This window comes from Canis lupus, chromosome 26 (genome assembly GCF_003254725.2).
Source record: "Canis lupus dingo isolate Sandy chromosome 26, ASM325472v2, whole genome shotgun sequence".
Classification (NCBI taxonomy): domain Eukaryota; kingdom Metazoa; phylum Chordata; class Mammalia; order Carnivora; family Canidae; genus Canis; species Canis lupus.
The window spans coordinates 195,877-213,368 of record NC_064268.1 but is presented as its reverse complement, the minus strand read 5'-3'; the positions used below and the strand labels follow the sequence as shown (position 1 = coordinate 213,368).

The window sequence follows — 17,492 nt, the reverse complement described above, 5'->3', positions numbered from 1 at the left end:
TTCCTTTAAGCAGTCTTGTATTTGTTACCATTCCAAACAAACGATTATAATCAGTATTGACTACTGTGAGATTTTGTGCTAAGTCTTCTATACATATTACTTAATGCCTGTAGTTAGGAGGCAGGTTACAGCACTGGTCAGTGTAGAGTCAGGACTGGAACCAGGTGGTGTAGCTCTGTACCCATTTCCCTGGCTAGTGTATTCTACTGCCTTAGGATATAGGTTGGGAATCTCAGGACACAGATTTCAGCATCCTGGGCCCCAATGGTCATTCCTGTTTACCTAGAAATGGTTACTTTTCAGCTCTTTGGACCCAGGAAATGACAAAAGCAGGACCGGTTAAGTACATCTACTCTGGGTAGAGTGTGGGGTATGATAGAGAGCCTGGGCTTCTGTGTAAATGTAGACAGTCCCACTCAGGGATGGGGCAGAATGTGCACCAGAGGGGCCCGGTCCCTGGGTTTCTCCTTTTAGGTATCAAGATGATACTAGAAGACTGATGAGTATGAATTCTGAGCAACAGTTGGTGATCATTGGAAGGGACGTTTCATAGAGGACTTGAAAGCCCTAGACCCTCTGAGGATGCTGAACACTTGGCAGGTTTTGTTTTTTCCACTCGCTTTTGTTGTTTGGCTACTTTCTGCCATTGACACTCCTCTCCCACCCTGTCTTAAATATATCATTACAAATTCACTTACATTTCTAGGGGCTTGGAATGACTCTGTCTCTTCCCCCCCAGTAGGAGTTGATTGTATTAGCAAAATTTGTCTCTGTTGTGCTCCAGTACGTGGGCAGGACTTTTGCTCCCATGGACCCCTTCAAACACTGTCACCATCAGCCCATGCTAGTATCATAGTTTGTAGAGCAGTGAATGAATTGGGAATGCAGAACGGATGTGAGCTGGAATGTGGGGAGGGAAGGGAGTTTTAGAAGGACGCATTTCTGAGAAAGTGTGGCTGGTCCTCCTTTGCATACCCTACTGTTTATCCGTAGCTTTCCCCAGACTGACCCTCTTGGGGAATTCAAAGTTAGAATGTGGCAATGTTTATTCATTTATTACTTGTTCAAAACTAACAACCTTTACTAAACGCTTGTTTATGTATTCCAGGTACTGATTTGGCACTGAGGATACACAGGTCAGAGAGCCCTGGCCCCAGCCTCTCACATCTTCCAGGAGGTTCAGAGAAGGGACTAGGGTGGCAGGCAGCCACGGGGTTAGAGCTGAGGCAGAAGGAAGCCCAGGGGATGAGATTGAACAGTGTGCATCTCAAAGGATCTGTAGGATTAGCTGTGGAGGAAAGAGATATTGAGGCTTCAGCAGACAGGCTGCCTGTGTACGCAGGTGCTTCCAGCAGTGGGGGGATGTTCAGGGATGGTCCTGGAGCCTAGCTAGAGCAAGACCCTACTTTCTCAGCCCTTGGCTGTTAAGAGTTTAGAGATTAGAGGGGATGCCATTTGGTGGCCAGTTTGCATTTCAGCCACCCCTCTGTAGCTGACTTTGAGCAGGCTGCTCATCCTCTCCAACAAACTTAAAATTATATTTTCCTGATGAGTAGACTCTTTAATGATTGTGGAGTTGCTCTTTATTTCCAGGGATTCTTTTTTCCCTTAAAGTTTATTTTATGCTCATAAAGCTACTGGAGCTTCCTTTTGCTTGTTTTATCTTTTGTATCTTTTTATATCTTTATATTTTAGATGCATCTTTTTTAAACAGCATCAGTTTGGTTTTTTGTTTTTCATCAGTTTGTCAATCCTTCTATTTATTTATTTACTTATTTATTTTTTAAGATTTTATTTATTCATTTATGAGAGACACAGAGAGAGAGGCAGAGACACAGGCAGAGGGAGAAGCGGGCTCCCTGCAGGAAGCCCGACGCGAAACCCTGTCCCAGACCCCAGGATCACGCCCCGAGCTGAAGGCAGATGCCCAACCGCTGAGCCTCCCAGGCGTCCCAATCCTTTTATTTTAAATGGAACACCTTGTTTATGATTGATGTAATTACCGATATGTCTGGGTTTAAATCTCCCATCTTACTATATGCTTTCTATTTGCTATACTTGATCTGGGATTATGTATGTTTTTGTTTTTTCTTCTTTCATGCCTTTTTATTCTTTTCTCTGTACAGAGGTTGGGGAGTTATACACATTGTTTATTGCTTTACATTAAAAAAAATTAATGGCTGTTTTCTGGATAACTTCTTATAATTTGTCTTTTAATGAACTAATTCTAATCTATTAAAAATATTATGATTAATAGGTTTTCTACCTTTTTTTTAAAGAAAGATTTATTTATTTATTTACTAGAGAGAGAGCAAGCATGTGTGCACACAGCAAGGGAGGGACAGAGGGAGAGAGGGAAAGAATCTCCAGGAGACTCCATGTTGACCGTGGAGCCCTATGCATGGCTCTATCTCAGGATCCTGAGATCATGACCTGAGCTGAAATTAAGGGACACTTAACTGACCAAGCCACCCAGGCGACCCATCCATTTCTATTAATTCTTTCCCTTTTTCAAATATACTTACTAGGTCATTTGTCTAATTCTGGCCAAATTATGAAGTTTGCTTTTGTCTTCTTGAATGTAATAAGATGTTTGCTTTATAATCAGTGGCCATATATCCCAGTGTATGTTGTCTTTGAGGGTTTCTTTCTATTTGTTGATTTTCATTAGTTGTTATATCATCTTGTTTTCTGAAAGTTTTGTTATCTTGTGCACTGGTCACTGTACCTGGAAATTATTTGAAGTAGGGTGCCTGAGTGGCTCAGTCAGTTAAGCAGCTGAATGTTAATTTCTGGTCAGGTCATGATCTCAGGGTCTTGAGATTGAGCCCTGAGTGGATTATAGCAATGGCAGGGTACATACTTAATTCTTTACCATTAAGTGCCAGGGTTCACTAAGGTGTTGATGCCATAATTACCTCCATTGGTGACAGCAATGAGTTTTTTGTTTGATTTTTTTGTTGTTGTTAATTTGAGTATGATTAAGAAATTCATGGGGCGCCTGGCTGGCTCAGTGGTTGAAAGTCTGCCTTTGGCTCAGTTCATGATCCCAGGGTCCTGGGATCGAGTTCCGCATCGAGCTCCCCATAGGGAGCCTGCTTCTGCCTCTGCCTATGTCTCTGCCTCTCTCTGTATCTCATGCATAAATAAATAAAATCTTAAAAAAGAAATTCATAAATCTTTTTACAACTTTTATTATTTTGAGAGTGAGAAGAAGAGAGAGCACAAGAGAACACAAGCAGGGGTGGGGTCAGTAGAGGCAGAGGGAGAAGCAGGCTCCCTCTGGAGAGCGCCCAATATGGGGCTTGATCCCAGGACTCTGGCTGGGATCATGACCTGAGCCCAGGGCAGACGCTTAACCAACTGAACCAACTAGGGGTCCCAGAAATTTATAAATCCTAATCTGTTAAATTAGTTTCAATCAATTGCAGTCCTTATTCTTTTAGAGAGTTACAATGACCCAGCTTTGGCTAGAGGGAGCCTCTGTAGCTTGGTCCTGAGCTCTTTTGAAATGACTCTGTCAGTCTTAGCTGGCTTCCTGGCTCCCTTGCTTTTGGGCCCAACAGGATATTCTAGGTTCATCTGAGTATTTCCTGTCCCAAATCTGGAACCAACCCTTTCTTCTGGAACCCTGGTACCATTTAGTAGGTTAACATGCTCAGAGACCACAATTGGTACTGAAATGTCATGGCTTCTAGGCTGTTTCACTAGGCAGACCTAGGACTCTTTGGAAAGGAAAAAAGTTTGGTTCATATTGGTATTTTCAATTCAAATTACAGAGTTTTCACTTTTCTAAAATTACTAATTACTCTCTTTTTAGTGGAAGTAACCCAAGTGTTCACCAAAAGATGAGTGGATAAACAGAATGTGTGTGTGTGTGTGTGTGTGTGTGTGTGTGTGTGTGTGTGTCTGTATGTGTTGATAACAGATATGCATGAAATACGATTCAACCTTAAAAAGATTCTGACACATGCCGTGGCATGGATGAACCGTGAGGACGTCATCTTTAGTGCAATGAGTTAGTCATGAAAGGATGGATATTACATGATTCCACTAATAGGAGTTTCTCAGAGTTGTCAAATTCATAGAAAGTAGAGTGATTGTTGTCAGGGACTGGAGGGAGGGTAGAATGGGGGTTACTGTTCAGAGGACAGTTTCAGTTTTATAGATAAAAAGCCTTCTGCAAATAGAAGGTGGTTATGATGATGTAACACTGAATGGACTCAATTCCACTGAACTGTACATTTAAGAGTGCTTAAGATAAGTTTTGTGTTCTGTATATTTTACCAAAATTAAAATTTTTCAAAAATAGGAACTTTGACTCTTACCTGACACAGTACAAGAAAAATGAACTCAAAATGAAACATAGATTTAAATAAGAGCTAAAGCTCTAACACTTCTGGAAGAAAATACATAGGAAAATATTTGTGACTTTGGGTTAGGCCAGAGTTCTTAGATGGACCTCCAATACCACAGCCTCCAAAAAAGAGAAAGCTTGTATATAGATTCTGCTTTTGAAGTTATAAATTGGACTACTACATCAAAATAAGAACTTTTGCACTTAAAAGTGATTTTATTCAGAAAATGCAAAGACAAGTCACAGACTCTGAAATATTTGCAAAAATATATCTAATACAGGAATGTATTCAGAATATATTCTGAACACTTGTAACTCAGTATGAAGACACTCCAGTTGAAAAATGGGCAAAGAAAAAAAAATAAAAATGGGCAAAGGATTGGAATGCACTTCACCAAAGCAGATCTATAGATGGCAAATAGCACATGAAAAGATGCTTACCATCCTTAGTCACTAGGGAAATAATAAATTTCATCATAATGAAGTACCACTCTACACCCACTGGGATGGCTATAGGCAGAAAAGCAAAGTAGAGAAATTGAAACCTTTATAAACTGCTGGTAGGAATGTAAAGTGATGCAGTTGCTTTGAAAGATTTTGGCAATTTCTTTAAAAAGTGAAATATAGGATCCCTGGGTGGCTCAGCGGTTTGGTGCCTGCCTTCAGCCCAGGGCGTGGTCCTGGAGTCCTGGGATCGAGTCCCACATCAGGCTCCCTGCATGGAGCCTGCTTCTCCCTCTGCCTGTGTCTCTGCCTCTCTCTCCCTCTCTCTCTCTCGCGGTCTCTCATGAATAAATAAAATCTTTAGAAAAAATAAAAAGTGAAATATAAATCTACTATACAATGCAACCATTTGACCTCTCGGAATTTATCCAAGATAAAGGAAAAGATGTTTACATAAAGACTTTTTTTTTTTTTTTTAATGATAGTCACAGAGAGAGAGAGAGGCAGACACACAGGCAGAGGGAGAAGCAGGCTCCATGCACCAGGAGCCTGAAGTGGGATTCGATCCCGGGTCTCCAGGATTGCGCCCTGGGCCAAAGGGCAGGTGCCAAACCGCTGCGCCACCCAGGGATCCCTGTTTACATAAAGACTTATATGTGAATGTATGTGGCAGGATTATTCCTAGTAGCCCAAAAGTGTAATCTAAATGTTGATTAACTGGTGAATGTATAGCCAAGATGGAATAATGCTCAGCAATAACGGGGACAAACTATTGGCCTGTGCTGTAACAGAATAAACTTCAAAGGCATTATCCTAAGTGAAACAAACCAGACACAATATATACCATGATCCCACTTGTATGAACTGTCCAAGAAAGGCAGTTCTGTAGACAGGAAGCAGGGCAGTGAGTTGGGATGAGAGTGCCTTGGCTACAAGGGGGCACATAATATCTGAAGCAACATGAATATAATCCTGGATGAGATGATTCCTGCATAGCCACCAATTTAATAAAAATCATTGACATTAAATACTCTGTAGAAATTTCATTGTGGCATAGTATATGTACCATAAAATTAACTCTTAAAATGTACACGTCAGTCTTTTTTTGTATTTAGACTTGTACACATATCACCACTCTCTTATTCTAGGACATTATCATCAGTCCAAAAAGAAACTCTGTCCCCATCTACAGTCAATCCTTATTCCTTCTTTTCCCTGGCAACCATTAATCTACTTTGTGTTTTATGAATTTACCAATTCTCGACATCTAAGGTTATACCATATGTGGCCTTTTATATCTGGCTTTTTTTTTTTTTTTTTTTTTTTTTTTTTTAAGAGAGGCAGAGACACAGGCAGAGGGAGAAGCAGGCTCTGTGCCGGGAGCCCTACATGGGACTCTATCCTGGGTCTCCGGGATCACACCCTGGGCTGAAGGCGGCACTAAACCGCTGAGCCACCCGGGACGCTCTATATCTGGCTTCTTTTAGCATGATGTCTCTAAGGGTTGCTTTATGTTGGTTTTAGCCTTTCCTTAGTGATGTTAGTGACTAGGAAGGCCTGGGGCACTCACCTGGGCCCACGTGGTGGGTCTCCAGACCTTTCCCTGGCTGGAGTCAAAGTTGTGGCTGGAGTGGCAATTGCAGTTCTTCCTACGATTGCAAGATGCACCTCAGTAACAACCATCTGGGAACATTGGAAAAACAAGGATTATAGCTCACAGGTCCTGGAGGATATGTGGTATGCTACACAGCAAAATTGGGAGGGAAAGCGTGCACGCAGGCACTCAGGGGTTGAGGATAAAGTGCCTTTTATTTTTCAAGTTCACTCTTCGTTGGTAAATTTAAAATATAATGGTGGGATTTAGAGCACAGAAAGGGAAAACCAGGATCACTCAAGCAAGTAGTTATGTATGTCACCCAGGGCTTTCCAAAAGGGGGACTTTTTGGGAAGGGCAGCCTGGTTCTTCGCCTGTTTAGCTGGCAGTAATGTTTGTCCAAGATGAATGTCTTCAAAATGAATGCCTTGACAATGAGAAGCTTGCTGTCAGGCACTTATGTTCAAAAAAAGCTAATACTAATACTAATACTACAAAAGTTCATCTATGTGGTAGCATTTATCAGTATCTAATTCCTTTTTACGGGTGAATAACCTTTATATATATATATATATATATATACACACACCACATTTTGTTTATCCATTCATCCATTGATAGACATTTGGATTGTTTTCAATAATGAAATGCTGTGATGCACATTTGTGTAAGTGTGTTTGTATGGACATGTGCTTTTAATTCTTTAGGGCAGACCTAGAAATGGAATTGCTGGGTAAGACAGTAATTCTGTGTTTGACATTTCGAGGAACAAAGTGCTTGCTCCATTTTACATTCTTAACAACAATGTATAAGGATAAAAAACTTACTGTTACATCTGTTTTGTCATGTGCTAGATATCTTGTTTGTATTTTATGAAGTTTTAAATTTTAATTCCAGTGTAGTTAAAATGTGATGTTGTGTTAGTTTGGGGCACGCAGTGTAGTGCCTCAGCATTTCCTCACATCCCTCCATGCTACCCATGGTCCCTGTGCACTTTACCCCTGGACCTAATGCAGACTCCCCCCTCCTCTACTTGCTGACCACAGTTCTCTACAGTGAGGGTTGTGTTTCCTGGATTGTTTCTCTGTTTTTTGTTTTGTGTATTTTGTTTTGTTTCTTAAATTCCACAATATGAGTGCGATCGTATGGTATTTGTCTTTCTCCAACTGGCTTATTTTGCGTAGCATAACACTCTCAAGGTCCATCCATGTTTTTGCAAATGGCAAGATTTCTTTCTTTATTATTCTGAATATTACTTAGCTTTCATTCTAATAGCTGAGTAATATTCCAGTGTGTGTGTGTGTGTGTGTGTGTGTGTGTGTGTCTGTACATGTGTACACACCACATCTTCATTATCTCTTCATCAGTCTGTGGACACTTGGGCTGTTTCCATACTTTGGCTATTGTAGATGATGCTGGTATAAACATAGGGTTGCACATATCCTTTCAAATTACTGTTTTTGTATTCTTTGGGTAAATACCTTGTAATGTAATTACTGCATCATAGGATAATTCTATTTTTCAGTCTTTGAGGAACCTCCATACTGTTTGCCTGAGTGGCTGCACCAGTTTGCATTCTCACCAACAGTGCAGGAGGGCTCCCTTTTCTCCACATCTTCGCCCACGTCTGTTGTTTCCTGGGTTGATTTTAGCCACTCTTATAGGTGTGAGGTGGTATCTCATTGCAGTTTTGATTCCCTGATGATGCAATGTTGAGCATCTTTTCAAGTGTCTGTTGGCCATTCACACGTCTTCTTTGGAAAAAATGCCTATTCATGTCTTCTGCCAATTTAAAAAAAATATTTTATTTGAGAGAGAGAGGAGCAGAGGGAGAAGCAGACTCCTCCCTGAGCATGGAGCCTGATGTGGGACTCGATCTCAGGACCCCAAGATCATGACCTGAGCCAAAGGCAAATGCTTAACCAACTGAGCCACTCATGTGTCCCTTTTGCCCATTTTTAAATTGGATTATCTGTTTTGTGGGTATTGAGTTGTATCAGTTTATTGGATATGTAATTTGCAAATATCTTCTCCCATTCTGTAGGTTGTCTTTTAGTTTTCATGATTGTTCTTTTACTGTGCAGAAGCTTTTTATTTTGATAAAGTACCAATAGTTCATTTTTGCCTTTGTTTCCCTTGCTTTAAGAGACATTAGAAAAATGTTGCTATGGCTGAGTTTAGAGAAATTGTTGCTTGTAGTCTTTTCTAGGATTTTTTTTTTCTTTTCTTTTCTAGGATTTTTATGGCTTCAGATCTCATATATAAGTCTTTCATCACTTGGAGTTTATTTTATTTTTATTTTTTGGTATGGTGTAAAAAAGTGGTCCAGGTTCATTCTTCTGTGTGTGGCTGTCCAGTTTTCCTAACATTTGTTGGAGAGATTGTCTTTTTCCCATTGAATATTCTTGCCTCTTTTTCAAAGATTAATTGACCTTATAATTGCGGGCTTATTTCTGGGCTCTCTATCCTTTTCTATTGATCTCTGAGTCTGTTTTTATGCCAGTACCATACTGTTTTGATTACTTTGTAGTATAACTTGAAGTGCGGAATTATGATACTTCCAGCTTTGTTTTTGTTTTTCTTTTTCAGAGGGTTTGGCTATTTGGAGTCTTTCATGGTTCCATACAAATTATAGGATTATTTGTTCTAGGTCTGTGAAAAATTCTGTTGGTATTTTGGCTGGGATTGCATTAAATCTGCAGATTTACTGTTCATACTACCCAGTATGGACATTTTATAGTATCTGTTTTTCCAGTCCATGAGCATGGAATAATTTTTCATTTGTGTCATCTTTGAGTGCTTTATAGTTTACAGAGCACAGGTCTTTCATTTTCTTTGTTTTTATTCCTAGGTATTTTATTATTTTTGGTGCAACTGTAAATGGGATTGTTTTCTTAATTTCTCTCTGCTGCTTTATTTTTAGTGTGTAGAAATGTGATGGATTTCTTTTTCTTTTCTTTTTTTTAATTCATGAGAAACCAAGAGAGTGAGAGAGAGAGAGAGAGAGAGAGTCAGAGACATAGGCAGAGGGAAAAGCAGGCTCCATGCAGGGAGCCCCATGTGGGACTCGATCTTGGGGCTCTGGGATCACGCCCTGAGCCTAAGGCAGATGCTCAACTGCTGAGCCACCCAGGAGTCCCTGTGACAGATTTCTGTACATTTATTCTGTATCCTGCAACCTCATTGAATTCATTTATCAATTCTAGAAGGTTTTTTGGTAGAATCTTTAGGGTTTTCTATATGTAGGATCATGTCATCTACAGATAGTGAAAATTTTACTTCTTCCTTACCAATCTGGGTGCCTTTTATTCCTTTTTCTTGCCCGATAGCTGTGGGTAGTACTTTGGGTACTGTGTTGAATAAAAGTGGTGAGAGTGATCTTAGGGGGAAAGCTTTCAGTTTTTCACCATTGAGTATGATATTAGCTGTGGGTTTTTCATAGATGGCTTTTATTATGTTGAGGTATATTCCCTTTAAACTTACTTCATGGATTTTTTTTTTAAAGTCATGAATGGAAAAAAAAAAATAAAGTCATGAATGGATGTTGTACCCTGTGAAATGCTTTTTTTTTTTTTAAGTAATGCACAGGATTTTATTTTATTTTTTTTAATTTTTATTTATTTATGATAGTCACACACACACACACACACACACACACACACACACACACAGAGGCAGAGACATAGGCAGAGGGAAAAGCAGGCTCCATGCACCGGGAGCCCGACATGGGATTCGATCCCGGGTCTCCAGGATCACGCCCTGGGCCAAAGGCAGGCGCTAAACCGCTGCGCCACCCAGGGATCCCGTAAAATGCCTTTTCTGCATCTATCATGTTGATTGATGATTGATTTGTGGATATTGAACCACCCTTGCAACCCAGGAATAAATCTCACTTGATCATAGTGAAAGTTTTTTTTTTTTTAAGTATTCTTGTATTCAGTTTGCTGATATTTCGGGGAGGATTTTTGCATCTATGTTCATCAGAGATGCTGGCCTGTAGTTCCCCTTTTTTGTAATGTCTTTATTTGGTTTTGGGATCAGGGTAACACTGGCCTCATAGAATAAATTTGGCAGTTTTCCTTCTTCTATTTTTTGGAATAGTTTTAAAAGAATAGGTATTAACTCTTCTTTAAATGTTTGGTAGAAGTTACCTGTGAAGCTTTCTAGTTTGTACTATTGTTTGTTGGGAGTTTTTTGATTATTGATTCAACGTCATCACTGGTAATCCGTCTGTTCAAATTTTGTATTTCTTCCTGATTCAGTTTTGGGAGGTTATGTGTCTCAAGGAATTTATCCATTTCATCTAAGGTGTCCAATTTGTTAGCATATAATCTTTCATTCTATTTTCTTACAATGCTTTGTATTTCTGTGGTATTAGTTACTATTTCTCCTCTTTCTTTTCTGATTTTGTTTATTTGAGTCTCCTCTGTCTCTCTTGAGTCCAGCTAAACGTTTATTGATTTCGTTGGTCTTTTCAAAGAAATAGCTCCTGGTTTCATTGATTGTTCTTTCTTTTCTTTCTTTTTTCTTTTTTTTTAAAGAGTTTATTTATTTGAGAGAGAGATAGTAAGAAAGAACATGGGGGGAGTGAGGAGAGGGAGAAGCAGGCTCCCTTCTAAGCAGGGAGCCTGACTTGGGACTCAGTCCCGGGACCCTGAGTCCATTCCCTGAGCTGAAGACAGACACTTGACTGACTGAGCCGGCCACGTGCTCCGTTCTATTGTTTTGTTTTAGTTTCTATTTAATTTATTTCAGCTCTAATCTTTATTATTTCCTTCTTTGTACTGGTTTTGGGTTTTGTTTGTTCTTTTTCTATTTTCTTTAGATGTATGATCAGTTGTTTGGGGTTTTCTTGCTTCTTGGGGTGGGCCTTTATTGCTGTGAACTTCCCTCTTAAAACATCCCAGATTTTGGACTGTTGTGTTTTCATTTTCATTTTTCTCCACTATTTTTTAATTTTCTTTCTTGGATGACACATTTATTGTTTAGTAGTATGTTGTTTAACTCCCATGTATTTGTGTTTTTCCCAGATTTTTTCTTGTGACTTTTAGTTTCATAGCATGTGGTCAGAAAAGATGCATGGAATGACTTTGGTCTTTTTGAATTTGTTGTGACTTGTTTAATGGTTTATTCTGGAGAATGTTCCATGTATATGGAATGTGTATCCTGCTGTTTTATGATGGAATATTATGAATATATCTGTTAAATCCGGATATCTTGTTTCTTAATAATGGTACTATGATGGTCATTTCCTACAGTGTACATAAAGTGGTTTAAAATTATAATTTATTTTCACTAACAAGGATACTGAAGGAAGTCCAGGCTGTCTTTGTAGCTCATTTTATCCAACGAATACACAGATATCACATGTTAAGATCAGTTAGAAAAATTATTCTCTTGTAGTTTTGTTTCCAATTTGATAAAAATATGTATTTGTTGATACTTATTTGCAACTGTAAGAACTGTCTTCCCTCTTTTTGATTATGTAAGATATTTACATGATTCAAAAGTATAAACTAACTTGCTTGCATCCCTTCTGCCCTGTTCTTTCCCTCCTGCAGAAATTACTATTTTTACTGTTCCTAGCTCATCTTCTCCGCCATTCTTTTGGAGATACAAGCAAACTCACACCTGTATGCTAACCCTTGTCACCAAGCCCTTCATTCTGCCTCTTGCCCTGTGCTTCCTAGAGGTCAGCGTGCCTTGTCTTCTAATGTTCTTCTCACATTGACATATTTTGTTGTTAATTTCTGGAATAAGATCTGAAGTCTTCCTTCCTCCTGTCTGATATCCTTTCCCCCTTTTGTGTCCTTTCCCTCTTATTATCCTGATCTCTCCTTTCTTCTCCCCTCCTTCCCTCTCCCTCCCCTCTCCCCTCTCTCTCCCTATCTCTTTCTTTCTCTCCTTCTCATTACATTAATCTTATGTGCTGAGTGATTTGGGCACTATTTTTTGCACTTTTCCCTCAGAGCAAAAGTCTGTGTGTCTGGGAAGGACTGTTTTGTTCCTTCAAATTCTCATGTTCTCAGGTGGCCACAGTGCTGTCAGGTCAGGTAGTGACTTTGGGATTGTTCTCCCGTTGGGGGCACACATCATGGGGACTTTGGGGATCTGCAGTGTGTAGGCCACTGGAATTTTCCCTCATTGCTCACTCTTCTCTGTTGGGATCTGTCCTCTGCTCTCGGGTCACCTCTGCATTTATCTTGATGTTTGTGAGGAAACCCTGTCACCTAGACCATGTGCATTTGTTTGGTGTTGATGTCTATGGGCTTTTTCTTGTACCATGGTGATCAGTCTCTTCTGCATTTATTGGGAGTTCTTGGAAGATTAAAAAACTGCACTGCTGCCCTGATGCCACCCTACTCTCAGTGTTCTCACCACAGCAAAAAATAAGACTCACTGAGTGAGATTAAGTGAATTGTTCATGGACATGTAAATAGTGAGGGAAGAAATTCTAATTCACTCTGGCTCATTCCAGATCTCTTGCTTGCATACACCCACCTGAGAACAGAGTTGTTACTCTTTTGCGTCTGGTGTTGTGTTCTTAATGAAGTTGTTCAGCTCTTAGGATGGTTGCTGCATCTTCAGGATTCCTGGTGGCTGTGCAGAGTTTTGGGGAGACTGTTTTCAGTGTGTTGGGTGGCCATCTGCATTTTGTCTCGTGTCTGCCTCACAGCGACACTGAACACAGCGTGCAGAACACCCAGCCTGGCCTCATGGGGGAGTGTTCACCAGCAGATGAGCCGAGCTTGGGGCCCAGAAGAATTCTGGTTATTAAAGCGGATTTGCTCTTGTGTCCACAGGTTCCACCTCTCCAGGAACAAGATAGTTCATGCAACAGAGCCCGAGAGCTCCAAGGTCAGGAGTCCATCCTGGGTCAGGGGACTGATGAGCAGAGGCCTCTCACTGGAGGACTGCGGCAAAGACGCAACACTCACAGGACAGAGCAGGTTCTGGAGTGGTTGTTTATTTCCCAGGAGCAGTCAAAACCCACCCAGTCTCAGGTGAGTTGCTTGCTTATTTGTTCCTACTTCTGTTCTTCATACTTCTTTCTCTCTCTCTCTCTCTCTCTGGTGGGGAGAGGGATGGCGATACTTAGGTCAAAGGGTTAAGTTAATCACTCTCAGTTCATGGTCTCTTTATCGTCACTGGTCTGTGTAAGGTCCCCATCTATCTTTATTTACATATTTTCTGATTTCCCATGCTCAATTTCAGTCTCCTTCCCCATTCCCCCAAATTACTTTTTTTATGGATTTCTTTTCTTTATATGTGTTCACACAATATATATTGTTATTGCTGTCAGGTATTTTTAATTTATGTTAATTGTGTGACACATGCATCTTGCAATCTTGTTTATATTTTTCTGTAAGTATGTTGTTTCATTAAACACCCTGCTTTTAGGTTTACTGCTCATGCCACCAAGAGCAGTGTGTGTGAACGGTCTATGCTTCCCAATCTTGGTCTATTGTGAGTCTTTTGAATTTGAGCCATTCTGCTGGTTGTATGGTAGTTCTTCTGTATGGGTTTAATTAGCATTTCCTGCTAGCTAAAAAGGATGAGTACCTTTTATCATGCTTATTTGACCTTTTGTTGCCTTTTGTGTTTTCTTTTTTCTTATTTGTTTAAACAAATTTTTTTTATATTCTGGAAGCTTGTTAGAAATGCAGAATATTATGCCCCCCCTCAATCCTGTTAGAATCAACTCTTCATTTTAACAAGATTCAGTGATTCATACCCATGAAGGTTTTAAACTAACTTGATACCAAATCCATATTCAGATTTTTTTACCTCCAACATTCTGTTACAAAAATTTTCAGAGAGCAAAGTTGAAAGAATTTTAGTGAACCTCTGTGTACCCATCACCAGAATTAACATTAACATTTTACTAAACTTACTTATCACAGTATCTGTCTTCTCTCTGTGCATCCATTGACCTATCTCATTTTTGGTGCATTTCTTAATATATCTCAGATACCATCATTCTTCCTCTAAATATTTCAGGGTAAAAAGTATTAACTCTTATTCAATTTTTTTTTTTTGCTTCCCTTTTCATTCTGTTAATGTCTTTTGATGAACAGATATGTCTAATTTTAACTTATTCTGATTCATACTTTTTTTATTACTTGTGCTTTTTAGGTCCAATTTTAAGTGCTTTTCCCTTATCCAAAGCTCATGGAGACATTTTTCTTTGTTATTTTGCCTTTCACATTTAGATTTGTAATACATCTAGAATGAATTTTTATGTTTGGGGTGGATAGGAGTCAAGATTTATTTTTTCATAGTGCAGTGCAGTGATTGGTTTCTACCTCTGGCTCTGCAGTGCCACCTTTGTCATCTGTCAAGTATCCATAAATATGGTTTGGTTTTGTAACTCTTTATTCTGTTACACTGGTGTCACGAGCATGCTATGAATGTGCACACTTGGGCTGTGTCAGCTTTAATCAGTTATAGAACAGTTCACATAATTGTGAAGCAAGTTCAGGGTCTCAAGCTCATTTAACTTGGCTTCATACACAGAACACAGAGCAAAGCACAGTACAAAGTCCCACAACAAATCAGATACAGTAAGGGGTAAGAAGTTACTAACCAAACACAAAGTCCCAAAGTCCGTCTGTGAGTGTGCAGTTGAGATGAGCCCGGGTCCCTCTTGGCATGTGCTTCTTATTATGTTCAAGCTGTGGAGAGTCTGTCCAGTGGCAGCAGTTGCTTTTTGATACATTCAGATGTGAATGAGTCAGCATCTGAAGAGTGACGATTTGCTGCAAAATCTTCCCTATTTAAAGGAGTTTAATCAAGGGCACCTGGGGGGCTCAGTTGGTTAAGTGTCCAGCTCCTGGTTTTGGCTCAGGTCATGATTTCAGAGTCCTGAGATCAAACCCCTGTTGGGCTCTGTGCTCAGCTGGGGGTCTGCTTAAGATTCTCTGTCTCCCTCTGTCCCTGCCCCCCACTCATTTGTGCTCACACACACACACACACACACACTCTCTCTCTCTCTTTCAAATACATAAATCTTTAAAGGAGTTTAATCAGTCTTGGACCTCTGTTGGCCTCTTCTTCTGCTGGCTCTCAGCTCTGGGTGCTGGTTTCCATGATTTCTGGTCTTAACTGCAGTGCCTTTGGCTGCTTGTTGCATCACCACTTAGCAGAGTGATTACATCTTGTTCTCTGCAATTGGTCTTCTTTTCTGTCCTTGTGCCAATATCACACTATCTTTATTTATAGTAGGTCTTGATATCCAGAGGCTTCCAGTTTTTGATGATTACAGATGCAGTCAACATTCCTGTATGGGTTTTTGTGTAGACATGACTTTTCCCATTAGTTGTGTAAATAGGAACATGATTGCTGGATTGTATGGTAACAGTGTATTTATCTTTGTAAAAAAAACTATCTTCCAAAGTATCTGCACAATTTTGCATTCTTACCAGCAGTGAATGAGAGTTCCTGTTGCTCCTCATCCTGGCCAGTGCTTAGTGTCGTTGGGTTTGTAAAATTTTACCATAATAACATATGTGAGGTGGTATTTCGTTATGATTTTATTTATTTATTTATTTATATATTTATTTATTTATTTATTTAAGATTTATTTTTATTTTATGATATAGAGAGAGAGACAGACAGGCAGAGGGAGAGGCAGGCTCCATGCCAGGAGCCCGACGTGGGACTCGATCCCGGGACTCCAGGATCGCACCCTGGGCCGAAGGCAGGCACGAAACCACTGAGCCACCCAGGGATCCCCTCGTTGTGATTTTAAATTGCATCTCCCTATGGCTAGTATTACTGAATATCTTTTTTTTTTTTTTTTTTTTGAATATCTTTTAATATATGTTTTGCCCTCTGTATATCTTTGGTGAAGTATCTGTTCTGTGTCTCATCTTTTCCCCATTTTTTAATTGGGTTGTTTTCTTGCCATTAATATGTAAGGGTTCTTTACATATTCTAGATTCTAGTCCTTCATCAGAAAAGTGATTTGTAGGATGCCTGGGTGGCTCAGCAGCTAAGCATCTGCCTTTGGCTCAGGGTGTGATCCTGTGGTCTTGAGATTGAGTCCCATAACAGGATCCCTATTTTCTCCCAGTCTCTGGCTTGTCTCTTTCATTTTTGTAATACCAGCTTTCACAGAACAAGTATTTTAATTACAGTAAATTCCATTTTCTCAATTTTACTTTTTAGAATGGATTGTGCTTTAGGTGCCATGTCTAAAATCTCATTACCCACGCACCTGGCTGGCACAGTCAGTGGAGCATGCAACTTTTGATCTCTGGGTCATGAGTTCAAGCCCCATATTGGGCATGAGGCCTACTGAACAAAATGAATAAATGAAAATAAAATCTCATTGCCCAAACCAAAGTACACAAATTTTCTCTTGTATTTCTGTAGACTTTTTAAAAATAGTTTTAGAATTTACATTTAAGTCTATGACTCATTTTTAGTTAAATTTTATATAGGGTTGGGTTATGTATTGAGGTTTATTATGTCTATGGATGTGAAAGTATTCCTGCACCACCATTTGCTGAAAATATTTTCCTTTCTCCATTGAATTGCCTTTATGTCTTTGATTAAAAAAAAAAAAAAAATCAGGAGACAATGTTTGTATGGGTCTATTCCTAGGCTCTGTTTTCTGCTTCATTCATCTTGTGTCTGATCTTTCCTCAGCATCACACCAACTTGATTTTATAGGAAGTCTTAAAATGGGCTACTGGAAATACTTCACCTTTGCTCCTCAGAATTGTTTTGGCTATCTTTTTTCCTCTGCTTTTCCATATTAATTATAGAGGAGCTTGTGGATAGCTATAAAAACTTGCTAAGATTTTAGAGTTCGTTTTTATGTATGAGGTTGGGAAGGATCCGACTTCATTCTCTTTCATGTGGACATGCAGTTTTCTCAGCAACATTTATTGAGAGGAATTTTCTTTCCCCATCGTGTGGTCTTAACACCATTGTTGAAAATCATTTGAGGGGATCCCTGGGTGGCTCAACGGTTTGGCGCCTGCCTTTGGCCCAGGGTGTGATCCTGGAGTCCTGGGATCGAGTCCCACGTCAGGCTTCTCCCTCCTCCTGTGTCTCTGCCTCTTTCTCTCTATGTCTATCATAAATAAA

General features: G+C 39.7%; 1 protein-coding gene across 9 annotated transcripts in view; it reads left to right on the top strand.

Moving 5' to 3' along the window:
* The window catches only part of ZNF268 (zinc finger protein 268), a 51,485-nt gene that overhangs the window by 2,537 nt on the left and 31,456 nt on the right, over positions 1-17,492 (top strand). For all 9 annotated transcript variants that reach the window (XM_049102144.1, XM_049102142.1, XM_049102141.1 and 6 more), the window contains one exon: positions 13,199-13,399. In XM_049102144.1, the coding sequence (XP_048958101.1) occupies positions 13,199-13,399 (201 nt within the window). The remainder of the gene's footprint in view (positions 1-13,198; positions 13,400-17,492) is intronic.